Genomic DNA, 14,965 nt, shown 5'->3' on the forward strand with positions numbered 1-14,965 from the left:
CAAGGGGCCCTTTTTCTTTCTGGTACTGATCTCATAGACTAATCCATGACAGATGGAGACAGACATGTCCACCTCATCTAGCTGCATTTTCCATCTTAGCTTGTTGGGTTTGTGGTCCCTAAGAAGTTTCTCTACAGCAATTTGCAAGTTTGGAAATCCCAAAGAGCTTTTAAAAGACCATTCAGGTTATGCTCATCCCTAAATTAAGGATACACATTTAAGCTTTTAAGGGCTTCTTTTTATTTGTTCTAGGTTTCAGATCACTTTTTGGTAAACCTCTTAGCAGATGCAGGTGGCAAAATYGCTACTGACTTTTTTAATCTGCAGATATAGCCACAGTTCAGGTTTTCCACCATCTGGAAGCAAGGGGAGTACCTACGTTCTCCTCCGCGCCCAGCTCTCTGAGAGCTGTGCTAATCTTGTAGGCAAGAAGCAGCTTCTCATGGATGTGTTGTTCCAAAGGACTTTTCCCACAGATAGCCATGTGACAGGGATGCCCTTCACATGGAGGTGTGACATCTGGCATGCTGGATTTGTGATCAGAATGGCTCATCCAGCAGTGCCAACAAGAGGGAAGGGATCTGGCTTGAATCTGTCAGCACTGCTGCTGGCACCTGGCTCTGCTGGGCACACGGGTTTTTACTCATGCCTCTCTATCACCGCATGCCTGGGAGGCACAGGGGCAGCAGACAAGGAGGACAGAAGATGTTGTCCTCTCAGGTCACGAGAGTTAGGCTGTGTGCTTTGTATCTGCTGCAAACCACTCTMAATTTATCCATCCTAAAAGAAAGATGTTTGAAACTGGGCAAATACTTGCTTCTTGCTATATAAACTTGGTACAACCATGACAACAACAAATCCTCCTGACACGCTGTTAGAGCTCACCTTATCACGGTATCTAGCAATTTATTCCCTTTCAGCACATGCATCCTTACACCACCAGCCTTTAAGATGGGGTAGCTATAGTGTCTCTTAGAGAGAAGGAACTTAGAAATAGTCCCACAGGCCTTCCACAGCATGATTCCCACTCCTGTTAGTACCTGCTGCCTCTAAGCTTTTGGGTCGAATTGCTCAAAGGTGCCAGAGGAACCTGGCAAATTAAGGATTCGAACTGTGGTCTTCTGTATCTCAGCCCAGCACCCTGACCATGCCTCCCCCATGACAGACAAATAATGTGTAATTCTGCTGAGCCAGCCAAGCAGAGTCTGGCTGACACGTCAAACTATTTTTAGTGGTACAAACTATTTTTAAAAACACTTTTGCAAAGGTGTAAGAGAGCCTCACCATGCAGAGCTCACAGACACTGGGCTCTGCGGAGGAGCCTTAGATGCCTCAGATGACCTCACTGTCCCTGCAGCTGTGCAGCATGCTGCTCTCCTCAGAAGCTGCAAGGCATATTTTCTCAGTCAAGAGGAGCTGAATGCTGCATCTGAGGGTTTTTCTGGGAATCTCAGATGTCTCCCTTCAAAGCAAACAGGGGTGATTCCAGGAGATGGAAAAAGACAGGGGCTCACCCAAAGAAACAGTGACAGATTCATTAAGGAATGAGAGCTATGAACCCCTCAGATGCTTGATGCACAGACAGTGATCAACAGCACTGCTTTTCAGGATAATCTGTTTCAGAAATCTGAACTCTAACTTATACATGAGGCTGTGGAAGCTCATGGAGGGGAAGGTAACTACCTTCCAAATTGCCTTTCTTTCCTGATGCTCTCAAGGAAGCCTGAGGGTGAGTTGAGCATGAAAAAATGACACCCAACAAGCAGCAAATGGGTACAAAAGCAAGCAGGAATATATCCTGTTTTTATTATAGGATCATAGAATAAATCGTAATGGAAGGGACCTCAGAAGGTCCATCTAGGCCAACACCGAAGACAGATCTGCTTTTTTCTTTTAATCAAGTGAGAACTTCTGTGTTAGCTTATGACCACTGCTTTTGGTTTATGACTACTGCATTCCAGAGAGATCATGGAAACTGAACCATGATGGTCAGGTCATTGCAAGGAACATTTGAAATAAACTCAGACAACGTTTTTCACAGCAGCAGTCACATCATGTTTTTCAGTTGTGGCACCTGGTCAATTGTGCTTATCATCAGATAAGCACAAAGATTCTGTGAACAGGAGTATCTGGAAGTTATTTATTATTTGTCATGAAGCCTCCAAGAGGGACTTGCATAAGAAGTTTGAAAGAAGGCCAGGACAAACTATGTAGCCCCTACTTGCCTCTCCATAGGGAAACCATGTTGGGTTTTTTTTTCTGTATGTTCCTGGTCTTTCCTGGCCTTCACTTAGAGTTTCTGGCATGACTAGATTTACATTCACTTCACACAGAAAGAGCACAAGTACATTTGAATCCTTTCTGTGGTTTTACCCTTCTCCACTGCAGACAGCTAACTGTTCCCTGGGAGGCCTCAGTCCAAGACCAGTTGTCAGGGAGACCCTGTGAGATGAACTCTGTTAGTCACTGAGAACCACAGGCTGAGGAGACGATAGGATGAAGTGGCTGAAAGATATTTATCATCCTTCTACAGTTTTCGAAACCCTGCCTCTTTACAGCTTTCCAACACCTTTCTTCTCACTGTCTCTGGGAAAAAGTCAAGGGCAGTTTCTCCCCATTTTTCATGTAGGACAGCTGAGGTGCAGGAAGCCAGACTTAGTGATATTTCCAAAGCACAGGGAATCCCCCTATGCTTTGTAAGTTCAAAAAAAAAAAAAAAAAATCTATAAAAACGCTGCAGCCCTCACAAACAGATCCTCCGTCCTTGCAACTCTAATGACGTTCTTCTTGCCCGGATTTTCTTCCTCATGTGAGAGCAAAAGTCTCTACCCCTTCTCGACGCTGGCGTTTGCATTTTGCTTAAGCTCCGGATGCCATTTTGAGTGTGAATTCTTTGGCAGGTGTGGTATGAAYTAGGAGCAGAGGAGCTTCCTTTCCTGATGAATAATTGTGGTGAAGGGGAATCACGTAAAAGACAAGAGCAATTCTCTCTCGCTCAAACTAAGTGGCTGGGTACGCAGTATAAGCCGAGGCCATAAGCAAGGGAAAGCTGAGCCCACAGCTGGCTCTTGAACAGAGAATTGCTTTGACTTTCCTCCTCCAGGGCCCTCACTGCATCTCATCTCCTTTTGCACTCACAACCCTCCGATCTCCAGCCGTATCCGATACTTCAGCTGTGCTCATTTCTGAAGCATCTCAAATCTTTAGATTATTTCCCRTCTCAAACCGCTAGTGAGGGAGGGAGGTGTGCCCAGTCAGGAAACAACTCAACATGGGAAAAAAAACACATACCTTTTTAAAGAAAAACAAGGAAGAGTTTATTGCTGTGCAGTTCAGGTCTTGAGTTAGACCAATACCTCAAACATGGCTCATCCACATCCCAGCTAAATGACCTACAGCCACACTTCTGAATTGTCTTCCTGTGGGAGTTGTTTCATCCAGTGTAAATGCTTTTAATATTAAAGAACTTGAACTTTTGTTTACTATAAAAAGACCTCATTGATGTTCTATGGCTTTCTCTTCTTTTGATTTTAATCCCCCAAACCATACTGGACCCAAGAAGCTTTTTTAATGAACAGATGTTCATCACAACTGGCATCCTCTCATGAAWATTTTTGGTTATTTTTAAAGCATTATCTTACTATTATGTAATAAAAAAAGGAAATATAAACCCAATYATTCTACAGCCAGATGTTTGAGAGACAGAGAAACTTAGTCAAGGCAAACCCTGGATAGAATAAAGGCCTACATTTCTCAAGAACATGGTTAACACTTTAACCAGACATCTGTGACCCAGGTGCAATTCACATCCTTTTAGACCACCAGTTGAGGCACCCTACAACAGGAACGGCTAACCTTGCACTCCCTCCTTTGCCTGTGCGACAAAACTCACTGATGTGTACAAACTCAAGACTGAGAAAGCTGCTTAAAGATTTGCTCCTTGCTCTAGAGGCAAAACCCATCTATTTGTGCAAAGATAATGCAAAATCCCAGATCTCATTATGCCATCCGTAACAGATTCTGAGGCACTTCTGTTTGCAAAACAGCCACAATTGATAGAACAAATATAAAAGAGGTGATGTTTGTCCAAATGAAAGAACCACCATTTTTTTCCTTGAGGAATGTGGAAGTTGTATAAAAGAGGATAAGAATGGACCAATCAGACTAAAAAACAAAAGCTATTTACTAAATACTGGACTCATGGACACACTCGAGGGAACAAGAGAAAACGAAATGCATGGGGAAAGACAGATGACAGATACTTGTGTCTCAAAATGGAAGTATTTACATGAGGTTCTCTCCATTGTGTGGACATTGTCTACTGGTAAGAATATGTATTGCAAATAAACAAGTTACATCCTTAGATTGTCATGGCCACTGAAAACAAATAGACATCCAGTAACGAAGGCAGAGCAGACACAAGCTAAGTTATTGGGTTACTGCTGAAATGAAGTGGATGTGCGAGGAAGCACACACTATACATTCCATTTAGCAAATGACATGATTAAAAAAGTACTTACACACCAAAATGCACCCTGCTGCCATCCTCTTGAAATACCTGACAAGGCTTGGCTGCTGGGCTAGTGTCCTTAGCAAGGTGGCWCTGAGATATCCCATTCCCCCTGCTGCTCATGATCTCCGTCACTCAGATTATCCCCTTAGCCATTCTTCCTTTTGCACCACGGGGCCAAAGAGTTTTAATAGACTTGTGTCCCCCGCGCACATTTGCTGTGCTACACACAAAAGTYCCCTGCAAGACTCCCTTTGACACTGCAAACTGTTCATCCCACACTGGACAGCAAAGGACCATGAGCCAAGTCAACAGGCCCAGGAAAGAGGCTTTGCTCCAGCACGCCCACAGAGATAGCTGGGAAATCGCAGCTGTGTGTCTGGGGTTGACAAGCTCGACATCAGCAGTAGAATTGGAAGCCCTTAATGTCACAAGGCTGCTCGAGCAGCATAAGCACAGCTCCTCTAGAAAAATGATATCTCTGAGGTCATTTTTCAACTGAGACCTCCTGGGAAGAACAATGCACACACAAAAAAGGAGGGGATTTCCTTGGCTGCTGCTGCTGTCAGGCTTCCTTACTCCAAATACTCTAAGGGAATGGGTTTGCTCAAGTGTATTCTGCCAATTTGTTGTTCTTTCTTACTCTGACTTCATTGCAGAGTTAAGTGTTTTGATGCAGTTTCCTACTGCAACGCTCCTGCTCTTTCTGCTCCCAGATGCACGAATCTAGGGAGCATAAAAATAGAGATGGAGTCCTTCAGCATGATGACACGTTACAAAACTGCTCTGAGATTTACCTCATGTTCCCTAACAGGATGGTAAAGAAATCAGACTTCAGTGATGGTACTTCTCCCCTTTGCCAACTAGTAATGCAGTGGAATAGAGTGATGGGATGTCACACAGCCTTTTGCAAGGTTGCAACAGGTCGTTGGTGATTAAATGCAAAATTCGTCTAGAACTCGAGGTTCTGATTCAGCACGGAGGCAATTCAAAGGCATTTACATCATGCTCCCTGCGAAAGACCTACTCGACTTTCAAACAGATATTTTTTGCTACCTGTTGTTTCTTAGACGTAAAGTCTGGATGGAGAACAGGATTGTTGAGTTGCTTTTGAGTACTGGATTTCACTAACCAGAGGGAATGTCTGGAGTCTATAAGACTGAAAGAAGATCTATAGAACTGAAACACCCGTATGTGCTGAATGACTGTATTAGGCACAGAAGGCAAGACTATGAAGCTGTTGTGCTCTGGATCATCTAGGAATTGCTTGGCAGAATGGATTGAAGTATTTCACAACGTTTCGGATAAAAGCATTTCACTTTTTCAGTGCTGAAAAAGAATCAAAGAGTCCCTTCCGAAACCAGTCCAGCAGACTGAGCCTTGTTTCTGAAACATTGGAGCACTTTGACAGGGTCGAGCATTTTCAGTGCATAGCACCCCATCCTCTTCTAGCTAGTCCTAACCTGATTTAGCAGAGCAAGGATTTATAAGGCAGCCTGAGAAAGATTTGTCTCTCTGGAAACTAGTGTCCCCCATGGAAAAATCACTATGTCAGAATGCCGCTATCATCAACTACTTGGCTAGGGAGATTATGCCCTGCCAYGTCCCAGGGAGGCTACTAAGAGCTCCCATCTCAGCTGAAAACAGGACCTGGTTTTTAAGTCAGGCAGATGTTTTGAACATGCTGCTTGCTTGCTGAGTTTGAGGCTTTTGCTTTTGGTTGGTATCTATTGCATTGTACAAGACTGAGAAAACTGCAGGCAGAATTCCTCCCCCTCCCCACTCCCTTGTTATGGTGAGTGAAGGGTCCATCCATCCTGTTGGGATCTGTCCTCCTTGTTCCCCCAACTCTTTCATCCCCTGGACTCTTGCATCTGTGTCTCCTGTTCTACCCCATTCTCTGGGTTTAATCATTCATATCTGTTCTTTGGAAACCTTTTCTCTTAATGTCTTTCTTGATACCTTCCTATGACTTGAGTGACCCAAGCTCTTCTCAGATTTGCCCAAGGAGCAGAAGGAAAGGAGCGGTCTGCCTAGATGGGCAGAATGGGTGTCTGGGGCATGCACAGGTCATAACAGAGACAAAATGCAATGTTCCTGCTCCGACCTTTAAAGAGAGCAGCGTCCGTGCAATGGCAATGACTTTGTGGCATGAGTCAGTTGGACCTATAAGCTGGGAGATCCAGAAGCAGCAGAGATACGAAACACTTCCTCCTCCTAGAGACAGGCAAAAATCCAGGTAACAAACTAGAACATCGCAAAAGCCGCTAGGGCACCTGTCTCTTTGCAGAACAGTGAGTAGTGAAAAGCACAAGCCACGCTGGTCCCGGAGAAACGCTCAGCTGAAAGCTGTCACCATTACTGACTCCTGGGTTACCAAATCCCTCAACCTGCTGAACCAGTGAGAAGAGACTGGCCAGCACGGCTCGAGAATAAAATATAGGCTTAGCCCAGACCCCAGCACACACGGACAGCTCTACTGAGGTGGGAATCAAACCACATGCTTGGGGAGAGCAGACCCCTCTGACCCTTCCCTCTCCTCTGGTCCTTCCCCAGCACAGCGCCGCCACAACCCACCTGGCAGCACGTGGGGACACCTCCCCGCTGCAACCCTGCTCCCAGCATTGCAGTCTGCAGGTGTCATTACTTCTTCCAGGCAACCTATTTTTATTTTTATTTTCATTTTAAACTGGTATTTTTTACCAGCCAGATTACACAGACCAGCCTCTGCTGCTATCAGGGTGTCATCCAGAATCCACATGCCAAGCAGTGCTTGCTTTCCTCAGGACCCCTGGCTACCCAGCTCACTCCACCTCCAGCTAGCCTGAGAACAGCCTGGGATCAGATCAGAGCCCCATTTTTTTCTTCTTTTCCTTCACTCTCACTCTAACACAGCACCAGGAAAGGACCCAGCTGTTGTCCACATTGCACAGCAGACTGGGATTTACGAACACGAGGAACAAGCAGAAATATTTCCCTTCCAGTTAGATCATAAGCAACAATTTCAGCAAGGCTACAAACACCCAGGAAAATACCATTGGATAATGGACAGAGCTCAACACATCCCCAAAAGATCTGCCTTTCTCACTGGCCTCTATCCAGTCCTCTCTTTAGCTGTCTGATATTCACTGACCATAGGAAGAGACACTCATGCCCCTTCCTTTGCTCACTGCTTCAAGCAGGACCCATCTGGCACCCTGGTCTGATACCAAGCAGCCTGCTAGAGAGCATGGGCCCATTTGACAGAAGCCTGCTCCTGCCTGCAAGCCCACCACAGGGCTGGCTGCCAGCTGTAGCTGTGGAGCAGYACATAAAGGACTTCAGCAAACAAACTTCAACTCAACAGGCTGCTTCCTCCTTCTCTGCTGTGCCAAAGTCTAGCAGACACAATTCACTCATTGCACCATGCCTGTGCAGGTTGGCCAGTGACCTCAAATGCTGCCTTGGTCCTGCAACACCACCGCTGTCTGCATGCCCAGAGAAGAGAACAGGAGCAGCATGTCTGCTTATACTCACAGTTTTGAAGTCCTCATGGCTACACTCTTGGCCTTTGAATTTGCAGTACAGCATCATATCCTTCAGGTCATGACCAACCCGTGCCAGGAACTCCTGCATGTTGAAAACTTTCGGTTTGTATTGCTTAAAGTTGGCCTTTTCCTGGAGAATGGCTAAGACAGCTGGGTCAGCCAGGTGAGGGTTGGGGATCTGCAGGTTGACATCAAGCAAAGCCAGGAGCTCTCCAGCATGATACAAGTCATTGGTGGTGAGCCGGGAGAAGCGAAACTCATTGAGGTTACAGATGGTGACAGCAGGGAAGACCAGGCTGTTTGCAACTACCTCATCCACTTTGGTCACATGCTGGTAGGAGAAGTAGAAAGCCACTCGGTCTGAGCTCTCCACCAGGAGGAGACCCAGTGAGCCCACGAAGGCCAAGGTCCAGAGCAGGCGACGGATGGTCACTGGCCCATAGACGAAAACATGACGGATCCCATGGAGCGTGGAGGTGTTGGCAAAAATCTGGATGCTGGAAGGCTGCAGGCTCCCCATACTGCCCTCACTGGTGCTGTCCTTCAGATCCATGAGGGAGAGTTGGTTAAATCCTGGCTTTTGGGGGTCGATCTCCAGCAAAAACTGGGTCCAGATCTCTTCCCTCTTCTCCCTTCCCCTCTTGAAAGTAATTAAACCCTTATAAGGGAGAAAAAGAGAAGGAGAGTCTCAGACTAGCTGCTGCGAGTTTATCCTACAAGCTCAGCAGTAGCTTCATGGGGGAAAATATTTATATAAAATCCATTCAAACTCTAGCTCTTGATTTCCTCGGCGCGATAAGAAGGGCTGGCTTTATTTAGGGAGACACCAAGGTGATGTGGAAGAGATGTGGGTGGGAAGCGAAAGCTTAGCCAATGGAAATAAAGTCCTCCCCCTACACACACACACACACGCACACACACACGCACGCTGAACAGAAATGAGATTAAGAGAGCGAGAGAGAGAGAGAGCTTAAAACAAGTAGAGGCTGCTTGCAGCCCGTTAACTAGTGCATAAAGTGCAAGGATGCCGCTTCCCTGAGCTGATGTATTGCAGAGCGGCAGGGCTTTCAGACTGGCTGTGTGATTTTTCCTTTGCTCTGATGCTGCRAGCTGCTGGATTCAGACGTATCTCCTCCTTCCTATCCCTCTRTCCTCCTCCGTTTTCGGCCAGGGCTCCAAAAAACACCACCAAAAAAACCCACCCTGTGTTGCCAGCRTTGTTTGCAACAGCTTCTCTCAGCGAAAGCTGGACAGCTAATTTAGAAGGAGAGAAGGAAGAGAGGAAAAGGGGGAGGGAATGGGAAAGGATAAAAAAAATAAAAGARGAAGAAAAATTGCTGCTCAGCTCCACGCGCGCACACRCAGAGCRGGCGACCGGCKGGGTAGAAAGCAATAGCATGAAGCTGCTTCTGTGCCATGCAGCAGCTCAGCGGCAGCAAGATCAGGAAGGGCAGGGCTCGGAGGGGAGAGGCAGAGTGGGGAGAGGGGCTACATCATCTCTCCTGTCTTTTCTCTCCCAGTCTAAGAGCTTCCCTCTACTTCAGGACTCTGGATGCTGATAGCCGTGAGTCATGCATTGATCTGCTGCGGCTGGTCCTCGCTGCCTGATGCCTGGGCTTCCCAGCTCTCCACRGCAGAGGCAAGAAGCTGTGGGGAGGGCAGGGAGAGTGGGGCTGCTCTGCGGAGACACCTCGGCTTGTGCCAGGGATGAGAAGTCTGAAGCAAGCCGAGCCATGCTGGAAGCACAGGGAGGGCTCTGGCAAGCAGCTCTTGTAGCCTCTAGGCTCACCCTGCGGGCGACTCGAAAGGCTTTGGACTAGCAGGATCTCCAGATGTTTTGTTTGCCTCTGAAAGGCAGCTCTGATGGATTTGTTTGTGGGAGATGCTCCCAAATGTGAGCTTAGCTGGGAGGCTTGGGGCGGCGGGGACAACTGCAGAAGGTTTCCTACCCAACAGATACTGCAAAACCTCCATACMTGGCAGCATCCTTACTGCAAGCTGCGGGAGGTGGGGATCTGTGCTATACAGTCCCAGGACAACAAGCTGTCTCGGTTCAGGTAGGCTCTAGGAGTAACTCGCCTCTACGCTGGTGTGTTATTATTATTGCCTGCTTTTGCTCCAATCTAGAAGGAAAAAGCAGCTTCTGCCTTTGTACGCTTAGCACAAGGGCAGCTGAGGGGAGTCCTCGGGGCCACGCAGCACCCGCAGGTGATTTTCACAGCTTGGATGAGGTGGGACCAGAGGGCCAAAGCACAGACAGAGGCTGTAACACTRTCTGCAGCGGGATGCCCAGCTCCTCTCCGCACCACGGCTCTCAGCCACCGAGGAAATCCTGCCTTAAGTTACCACAGGGTCAGGCCGAAAGATTATCAGGGACAACATCAGCAAAGTGAGCCCAGTTTTTACTTTGTAACCTYAAATGCTGTTATTATGGCCCTGAAAGAACCTCTGCACTTTGCACAGTCACACTTCTTCCCAAAACCACAAGCAGGACAGAGGTGCCTTGATTCCCCGTGTCCACCCACACMTTCCAGTGAGAACCGTTTGCAGAGGAGATGAGCTGAAATCTCCATGCCTTGAAGGCAGGGGGAAGCAGCCGTACGTGGCCTCAGCAACAGGTCTGCCGACTGTGCTYGCTCTCCACTCCCGTTTCTCCTCGAGTCACGCAGCTCCTCTGCCAGCCCAGGCGGTGGAGTGCAGTCAGAAGGCAAGCTGCTCCAACAGGCTTTCCTGGACCACAGACTAGCTGGCATGGCCCCGAGTCGCTCTGGTCTCCCCCCTCCCTGCGCTTTTCACCCTTTTCACACCACTGATGAGGCACTTGCTGCTTTTGCCATCTCAGAAAGAGCAGTTACTCCTGGCAGCCGAAGGCAAGCTCAGCGGTGGCATCTGCCAGCATACAGYGAGTGTCTCGCAGTCTGAGCCACTCATCCCAGCGCTGCTATGTAGCACATTATTATCTCCATTTTATGCTAGGTAAACTGAGGCAGAAAGAGACGGAAAGACTTGGCRGCAGTCACCCAGAAAGCTTGCACTGTAATGATGATTTGAATTTCCCAGTAGGTCTTTCAGAGCACCAAGTTACTGCCCAAAAGGCTGAACCCTCCTTCCATAGGCAGAAGTCTTCAGGACTGTGTGTAGACCACAGCTATCTCTTGYAGACAGCAAGGGTCTGAGGGAGGTGGGAGCTGCCACACTAAGCTGGTTCCCTCCCCGTTGAACCTGCCGTCAACCTCAAAATGCAAAAGACAGTCCCTCCTCCTGCACTTCTGCTCCTGACTGAAGGCCAAGATTGAAATGCAAGCCTAGTTATGGATAAATAGGGCTGTGCCTCTTCTTTTTTAAGTAGAAATTCAGCCTTTTTTAGGAAGGCCAGGCCTTATATGCCTTCTGCGTCTTTCTGTAGCAGGTACTCCAGAAAGCAAGGAGATGAGATAGTCAAAGCAAGCACCCAAAGAAGGGCCCTCTGCTCTGGCACAGCCTCCCCACCACTTGCCCTCACAGTCTCCCCAGGGCAGGGAGAAAAGCATTCCCCTGCTACAATATTCTGCTTGCAAGAACGGACTTCCTTCCCCACCCCCTCGCCACCAAGTCGTCTGCAAATCTCTTCCCTCCTGCCRCTCTGTCTGTGTTATTGGCCTGATGTGCTAATGCTTTCATTTATTCACCATGCACGCTGCCTTTACAATCCTGTTTTCTGTAATTCATACCACATACCATCTGCTGCCTTTTATTATTTAACTATGTGAAGTGCTTTGGGTACAGTCTGCAAGAATAAGCGTCACATTCAGCAGTGCTCCGCGGCCCCGACGCAGGCTCACCAGGCTCTTCTCTGCTGCTTGTGGGCTTAGATAGCGATCTGGGCAGCTTGTCAGGATTAACCCAGTGCCATAACCCTGGAGGGAAGTGGTGGGAGCCTGTGTGGGCTGGGGATGATGCTCTCCAGGGACTGCCCCGCAGACAGACTGCAGACTCGGTGTCAGGAYGTGCATGGGGACTGGCACTGACTAGGGTGTCACCAGAGCTTGAGAGAGSAGCCTGAGTCATGGATCCAGGGTGCTCCAGGCTGTGGCCCTGAGACCCAGAAGGGATAGCGGTGAAAGGCGCAGCTGGTCCTACTGCCAGCTGCGGAGCCGGGTAGGGCCAGAAGATACGTGCCTCCTAAAAACCGCTTCTGTTCCCCTTACAGAGCGAAGAAGGCAGGAATGGAGTGATGGAGGTGGGGAGCGGCACGGCCGGGGTGGCTGAGGGGCAAACGGAGCGGAGCCTCGTCCCKCTCTCGTTGCACAGCCTGCGCCTGCCCTCTTGTGCCTCAAGCAGATGCTGCAGTGCCCGGGGTGAGGTTTGCCAGCTATAAAACACAAGGGAAATTGTTTTATTTGGGGAGGGGTAGGAGGATACAGAGAGGGGTCCCCCAGCCTGTGTGAGCCCTCTTCTGCCACTCCACCTGAGCCCTCGGGCCGGGGTGTCCCCCAGAAGCTGATCCTGGACTGGTGGTTTGCACTGGGAGAGGCAGGGCYGGTGTTACACCCAGAGCAATGGGATGTTTAAAAAAATGAAAAGCAATTCTCTGATCCCCTGTGTGGTTCAACACATGGCCACCACTGCCCTGGGCCAGAGCCCTTCCTTCTGCACCAGAGATCATTGCAGTCCAGAAGAATGGCTCATCTTTGCTGCTTCCACTGCAGACTGGCGCAGGAGATCATGTCTGTGGCTGCACAGGGTCAGCCATACCGAGCTTCACGAGGACATCATCTTCGTTTCCACGTGGCTGCTGGGGACAGTTTTAYGGGATGCTGTTCTCACTCTTTCTTCGTGGGCTTCACCAAAGAAAAGTACATCTGGCATTTGGAAGAAAAGCCAGAGAGCTTTCTACGTATCTAGCAGAGAAATGACTTTCCTCAAGGGGTTAATGGTCCCTATGGGACTCACTCAATTTCTCAGTCTTGCCCCAGCCTTTTTTGGTCCTCTGCTTGTCATCAGTATCCTCAAGCTGTTGGGGACCCAAAGCTCCATTAGCAAAGAAAGCCCGGCTACTTAAATGAGTCTTCCTTCCAAACGGGAGCGTAATGTTGACTGCTGATGTTTCCCCTGATACTAAATCTGATCCCTTCTAAAGTACCTTTGGCTCATTAAAATGGCTTACATATATATGTGTGTATATATATATATATATATATATATATATATATATATATATTCACACACACACATATATATAAAATTGATTTTTTTATTGGATTTCAATGTATTTAATATTATGCTTAGATTTATAATAAGGTGTAAAATAAAGGCAATTAGAGGGCAAAAAAAGCTCCTTGAAAGAAAACCAAAAAATTCAAGTGGCTGCACTTAGAAAAGACTCTAGAGGAAAGTGTTTGAAGACAACGCACTGCTTCATTTTGATATCCCTACTCACCCACCACCACCCCAAAAAAGTACTGACACAAATACATCTTCCCAGGGAGTGCATCAATGCCAATGAAGCAGCATTTTTTGGTGAAAGAAGTATTTTTCTGGAAGATCGCTCCACCAGCTSTGTCTAGCATCACCCAGCAGCAGAGAGGACCCTCTGGGCTATCCTTCTCCTCCTCTGCCCGAGGGAAAGCTAATGCACATTAATAGCTCAGTGCTGGCAAAGCCAAGCCTCCAGCCTCCAAATCTTGTTGGCGATGGAAGCCAGAGCCAGGAGGGGAGGGCCAAGTGCTGATGCTGCTCAGCAGCTTTCCCCAGGCACCAAAATCACTCACAGCCTGAAATAGCCTGGAGTCTGCAGGCTGACGGAGTTACAGCTACAGATTTTATTACCRAAAGGGAATATTGGATTTGCAGCAGTGTTTTTCAGCAATAGGCGCCTGTTCCGCTCACTCTGACATTCCCGGCTTCTCTGTAATAACTTAGATTTACTGGCCCCTCTCTCCAGGGCTGTGTGCACCAGCAGGAGTTTGAAGATGTTCTTATTAGTGCTGCCTGGCAAGGCCCCTGCTCCGCGCATGGAGCGAGTTCACACGATTTCCTGGTGCCCCGCAGACCACTGCTGCACCCTGCTCTGGCCTCCCACCTCGGGTACTGCTGCAGCAAGAGACCAAAATTTCAGAGGCTGGATTGCTACGTCCTGTAGAGCACTGTCTTGTTGGGTGATCCTGAGCAGGTTCATTTTCCTGGCTCTCGGTTTCTTTATATACAAAATGGAAGCAATGATATTTCTATCCTGTCTCTTGGCCTTAGAGATTTGGGGATGAAAAATGTAATATAAGAACTGCATTTGCCTCTAGTGAGTCTCCTTTTAAATAGCTAGCTAAATTAATCCTTGAAATTATGCTTGTTCCCTGTGTTAAAGTTTACATGGATTCATTTTGACTTATGTGCTTTAGTTCTGCCTGATACTCTTGTTCCTCGGAAAGTCTATAAAAGCACTTTGAATCATTCATGAATAATTTGAGTTTAGGAACCAATCCAAGCCCTTCTCTCTGGATAACACCAGGCATTTGTTCTTGTCTGCACATGAAACTGGCCAAAAAAATCAGTAAAACACCTTTTCTTTTTTCAAATTATTTTGCTTGAAATGTCTTCACCATCTTTTCTATCCTTTTAACTTCTACTTCAGTTCCAYGCAGCTCCCAACTGAAACTCTCCAAAGAAGGTAGTTTTCTTGGGATTACGATTCCAGGAATAATTAAGATACAGAATCCTATGAATTAAGGAGCCGTCATTTCATTGCTATAGCAACCCTGCTTGTCCTCCCTCATGTGGCAGAATTCAGGAAACAAGTAAAACAATCTAAAAAGTAACTGTTGTCCTGCTGCTGGAGGAGCAAAGCTGGGAAGTGAGCGGGGACAGCCAGTCCTCCGTTCTCCACCAGAGGGGACCTCTCTTTGCCATTTCCTTTTAACTCAAGCACATTACGAGGCACTTCTTTCAGCTCCTA

General features: G+C 47.7%; 1 protein-coding gene across 1 annotated transcript in view; it reads right to left on the reverse strand.

Moving 5' to 3' along the window:
* The window catches only part of LOC146593634 (acid-sensing ion channel 2-like), a 33,433-nt gene extending 24,745 nt beyond the window's left edge, over positions 1 to 8,688 (reverse strand). Inside the window, exon 1 of the mRNA XM_085308934.1 lies at positions 8,027 to 8,688. Coding sequence (XP_085165060.1) covers positions 8,027 to 8,590 — 564 coding nt within the window. The 5' untranslated portion in view covers positions 8,591 to 8,688. The remainder of the gene's footprint in view (positions 1 to 8,026) is intronic.
* Between the last annotated feature and the right edge of the window lie 6,277 nt (positions 8,689 to 14,965).

Source organism: Rhea americana, unplaced genomic scaffold (assembly GCF_003343005.1).
Source record: "Rhea americana isolate MKP2758 unplaced genomic scaffold, rheAme1 scaffold_287, whole genome shotgun sequence".
In the NCBI taxonomy this organism is placed as follows: domain Eukaryota; kingdom Metazoa; phylum Chordata; class Aves; order Rheiformes; family Rheidae; genus Rhea; species Rhea americana.